Source organism: Fomitiporia mediterranea, assembly GCF_000271605.1.
Source record: "Fomitiporia mediterranea MF3/22 unplaced genomic scaffold FOMMEscaffold_11, whole genome shotgun sequence".
Lineage (NCBI taxonomy): Eukaryota > Fungi > Basidiomycota > Agaricomycetes > Hymenochaetales > Hymenochaetaceae > Fomitiporia > Fomitiporia mediterranea.
The window spans coordinates 1,457,799-1,462,991 of record NW_006760396.1 but is presented as its reverse complement, the minus strand read 5'-3'; the positions used below and the strand labels follow the sequence as shown (position 1 = coordinate 1,462,991).

Below are 5,193 nucleotides of genomic sequence, written 5' to 3'. Positions count from 1 at the left end.
TAACTCAGTCAAATCTTACTCAAATTTAATAATTAAAGTGTCTATTTGAAACATATTTAAAAAACATGAATTTATGTCAAATAATCACTGAAGTCTGTGCAGAATTGAGTGAGAAATAGCTATTTTTTTGTTTTGTTTACTTTTGTGACAAAAAATGATGAATCATCAAGTGTGACAATACTTATGAAAAAGGCAGTAAAGGATCTCAGTTATCCTAGATTCCTAATAGATCCGCTTCCCGCTATTCATGAAACTAAGACAATGCTTCCCGCTGTTCCTGATTCTATTTGATGACCCGTGGCTTGTGCAGTGTACAGTACACTGTTGACACTGTTGCTCATTTCTTTCTGGAACGGCTCGTTTGAATAGTTTAGACTCTTGTCCCTGTAAAGGACCTTCCCAGTAGCAATACAAGCATTCAGACGGTCTGTCTCTGGCATCTGCTATCTCATCGAAGACTTTCCTGACAACGCGTTGGTCCGTGATGCCCACAGGTTTGTATCGAGACGTGGCTTGGAGTCCAATGAAAACTTTGACACGTATTCTTGTGTCTTTTTAAAAGTGTCATCTGGATCCAAAGGCAAATCCAGACAGTGTACAGTAGCTCCAGCATCTGTGAGTGCCATGGCCACTTCAAGGCCCATTCAACGTTGAGCTCCAGTGGCAACTGCAACTCTTCCAGAGAGTGAAAACTCCTTGTTGAATAGCATCGGTTTGGGCTTGTTCGATGGATTTGGAGCGTGGAGAGCCGCCTCGACACCAACAAGGCCAACGGACGGAGGTGCGTCCCGTCGTTGTTTCACCAGTGACATACTGAGCAATGGTTTGTGGATTATTCGATGGAGCAAGTCAGAGCGCCCTCGGATAAAACGGTTAGATGTGGTACGAGTAATGGGCAGGATCCTTCTGGCCAATGACAGTATAAGTAGACACATTGCTGGGCGTGGTTTACTAAACCAGGATGAAGTTGATTCATGCGCCCGTCGAAGTCTCTACAATATATAGTGCCAGCGATGTGTTAATAAAACCAGGTTAAGCTCAGATAACCTACCACGTCAACGGGACGAGGGTGGCTGCACGTCACCAAGAACGTTTTTGCTTCGATTAAGTACAAACAGGCAATCGCCTTAGAATTGTAAAGAGAAAATAACTTCATGACAAAGATCAGGCACTTTCCACCATATAAAGATTACAGATGAGAACGAAGATGAGCTGTGGCAAAAAGAGGGTTGGTTCGAAGTACAATGATTATCAAAAGACAGAGCCACTTGAGAATTTCACAGTGAGAACACAAGTTTCACTGCTTCACCACGCATGATGACCTCCACTGATAACGATACTGCAGGAAACACAGAAAAATCAGCGGGTCGATATTGAAACAACAAAGCAGGCTATAACTTGCTCGCTACCAGTGCAATAGGACGACGCATCAGACGCCAACCAGATTATGGCGCCACGAAGTTCTTTCGGGTGCCCAATCCGACCCAGAGGGTTTTGTGATGACCATTCCTCCTTCAGATCTGGGTATTGGTCAAGGCTGAGGGCTGTGAGGCTTCATGAGGTTAATTCGGTAGGTCCGGGTCAGTGATTTCTGTCTTTCAAAGAAACACCCGAACCACCTACGGGGTGTAGAAAAACCCTGGGGATAAAGTGTTCACTCTGATCCTCTCGGGTCCGAGTTCACAAGCCAGACTTCGTCCCATATGTATCACAGCTGCTTTGCTTGTCTGATACGCTATCCAATTCTGACCCTGAGTATGATGCAGATTTTTTATACGAGTCAGCACTTCAATGCATTGGTTGTGTAACGGATCATAGTACTAACTTTGGCAGCGACGATTCCCCCGAGCGATGCGATTAAAACAATACTCCCAGGCGATCCGAGCCTGACCATCTGGCGCCCTGCAGCTTGGGCAGTATGAAGGACACTATTAACGTTCACATTCATCACCTTCTGGAATTCCTCTGAAGGATAATCTAGACATTTCTCCGCATATAGGACTCCTGCGCCAGCAATGCAAACATCCAAACGACTCTCTTCTTTGGCTATTTTCTCAACGAGCTCCCAAGTTGCTTGTTGATCTGTGACATCTAAAAACGCATATTCGAGTCGTGCACTTTCAGAAAGCCCAAGCCTTTTGATATACGACTGCGTTGCCCTGAACGAGCTATCTGGTTCAACCGGGACGTCGAGGCAATAGACTGTTGCCCCAGCTTCTGCGAGTGCCTCGGCCATTTCAAGACCCAGACCACGTTGTCCACCAGTGACTACGGCAACGCGACCGTCAAGCGAGAACTCCTTTTGTAAGAGAGTTGGCTGGGGCTTTAAGGCTGGATCAGACGCAGCGCGAATGGCGGCTTCGACACCGACTAGTCCATGCAAAGACTGAGGTACGTTTTCCTGAAAATGAAGGGATGAAGAGAACCGTTTCCTGGAGAGTAAGGGATCACGATAGAATTGCGAAAGTAAAGAGAAGCATTTGCATGTTTCAGTAGTCTGAACGCTTTGGCTGATACTGAACTAAATGCGGGCATGATTGCTTGACTCCACGGGAGGCCACAGGCGTTCAGCTCTACCGCTTTCTACCCTTGTCCATAAATATGTTGGATGCATCGTCAATTTTAGGGGACGAATCACACACGTAGTCAATCGATAGAGCCAGAACCGCCACACGACACGGAAGAGTTGCTGTGTGAATTGTCAAACAAGTGAAATGAACTGGAAGGAGAAATAGTTCTCTGGATTAGAATTATAGTGTAGTAATACACGCGCAGTGGTCCATAGAAAGCTATCAGTAAATGCAGCTACTAAAGTCTAACTTTGGTTAGTATTTGAGAAAAAAAAAGGGGGCAAAACTGGACGTACAGCTTTCACAAGTCGGATTGTCCGTTGTGACAAATTTACATGGTTGGCGGAAAGTCTAAGATGAATGTCCGAGACAGCTTAAGATCAATTAAAAAGGTGCTCGACATTGCGGCACTTATTAATACATGTGTGCATACTACTCCACAAAATGAGAACCGAACAACAGTCATGTTGCATCAACGTCACCATGCATGATGTCCGCCACTAACCAGAATGCTACTCAAGGTGTTAAGAATAGATATTTACTCTGATATATGAAAGGTACACACTCTGATCCTGTACAGAAACTTGACGCGTCAGACGCCAGCCAGGTTATGACTCCACGCAATTCGTCTGGCCTTCCAAGCCTGCCGAGAGGATTCTGAGAGGACCATTCTTTAAATAGGTGCGGTTGCTTATCAAGAAATGCGGCCGTAAGACTTCGATGCAAGTCAACTAGGGTATTTATTTAGAGGACAACATAAATTACGTACGCAGTATAGATATAGCCGGGGGAAAGCGAATTCACTCTAATATTCCTTGGTCCCAGCTCACAGGCCATGCTTCGGCCCATCTGTATTACGGCTGACTTGCTTGTATTGTAGGCAACCCAGTGCTGCCCCTGCGATTGCCGTGTGAATTCGGACCAACGCGCTGCAATACGAAGCCGTCGCTCACCTTGTTGGTAACACTTCCACTCATAGAAGCGATCAAAACTATGCTTCCCGGAGTACCGAACTTTGTCATCTGACGGCCTGCTGCTTGAGCGGAATACAAAACTCCGTTTACGTTCACATCCATCAACTTCTTGAATTCTTCCGCTGGATAATCCAAGCATTCTTCGCCGCGCAAGATGCCGGCAGCGGCTACACATACATCCAGACGCCCCTCCTTAACTGCGATCTTCTCAACGACATCCCAGATCGCCTTCTGGTTGGTCACGTCCACCGAGACGTATTCAAGCCTGGGATCACCTGCCAGCCCAAGTTTTGACACATACGCCTTGGTTGCCCCGAAAGATTTATCGGGCTCAACAGGGAGATCGAGACAGTATACTGCTGCTCCTGCCTCTGCAAGTGCCTCAGCCATCTCGAGACCCAAGCCTCGCTGGCCGCCAGTGACAACTGCAACACGATCAGCAAGCGAGAACTCCTTCTCTAATAGAGTGGGTCTGGGTTTGAAGGACGGATCGGATGCAGCGCGAAGCGCAGCTTCAACTCCAATGGGACCATTTGGAGGGAGCTGATGAACATTCGAATAGCGCGCTTGCGCTGATACGTTTAGTACCCTAGACGCTACTGCAATACAAGCCTGAGCATGTCGAGGGGACAAGGATCTCTTGCAAACAGCCGAGAAGACCATGGACATGGTAAGCGCTGGGAAGCACACACGCCCGGAATCATGCTAAGCATCTTTAAGAAGCTTTTACAGTGGAAAAACGCAACATTGATGAGACATGGTCAGATGGTACGTGTCTTCTCGATCGAAGCACAATGGCTGGAGAAGCGGCTCGTCATATACGTTCAGTGATACATCCGTTCCCGCGTCCTTCCGAGGATCAGATAGCTTTGTGTGCAGTACAACATTGGTAGGCTCTTTCGCGATTCCTACGAATGTCTCGCAAAACGAACAGCGATTACGACAAAACAGCTTGAAAAGGGCCTCTACAATGTCGTTACTTCGTAGACCAGAGTGCTATGACGTCTTCAACCAAGATACAGCACTTTTGTTGAGCTACATAACGATCACAGCAGAGCGAGAAAACGCCAAACGGCTCACCATACCCACATAGCACCAGCAGAAGCGTAATAAAAAAATTTACACTTGTTACCAGATAGAATTGAAGAAAGCCATGATTTCAGAAGGACGTCGTCAAAGACAAACCCTTGGCTGACACACTGCTGCCTTGAACGTCAGGCTCGTGCACCATCCATTGTACCAGCGGAAACATGGCGGTAAACGTTTCGAGCTGCACGTAGGACGATAGGGTGCTTTGGGACCAAGGCATTCGAGATATCAGGACATCCAAAGATAGGACTAGTTTTCCGCGTCGAGTGTCATGTACGCAATCCCGTCGAAGCTTGTCCAATACCTTCGTCAAATTCATCTAGTCACTCTCGCGCATTGCAACTTCGCGTCTTCTGAAAGTATCAGAGAGAAAAGAAAGAATCAATGTGCACACGAGACCTTTCAGAAAACAAACTCGGTAGGAAATGCAACATGTCAGCAGCGAGGAAACGACGCGCGACAGAACAAAATGCTGCATTAGGAACCCAACCTCGTCTACATATTCATATTTGGTAGGTTAAGGCTAATATTGCTACGTAATTACCGACTGCGACAATCAC

At 46.7% G+C, this 5,193-nt stretch overlaps 1 protein-coding gene across 1 annotated transcript; it reads right to left on the bottom strand.

Annotated features, from left to right (window-relative positions):
* Window positions 1-2,914: 2,914 nt before the first annotated feature.
* On the bottom strand, window positions 2,915-4,223 carry FOMMEDRAFT_128021 (NAD-binding protein). The gene is made up of 4 exons (XM_007270073.1): window positions 3,524-4,223; window positions 3,340-3,467; window positions 3,136-3,285; window positions 2,915-3,082 (listed from the first exon to the last, which is right to left on the bottom strand). The coding sequence occupies exons 1-4, from the start codon at window positions 4,211-4,213 to the stop codon at window positions 3,049-3,051; spliced, it is 1,002 nt and encodes a 333-aa protein (XP_007270135.1). The 5' UTR covers window positions 4,214-4,223; the 3' UTR covers window positions 2,915-3,048.
* Window positions 4,224-5,193: the final 970 nt, after the last annotated feature.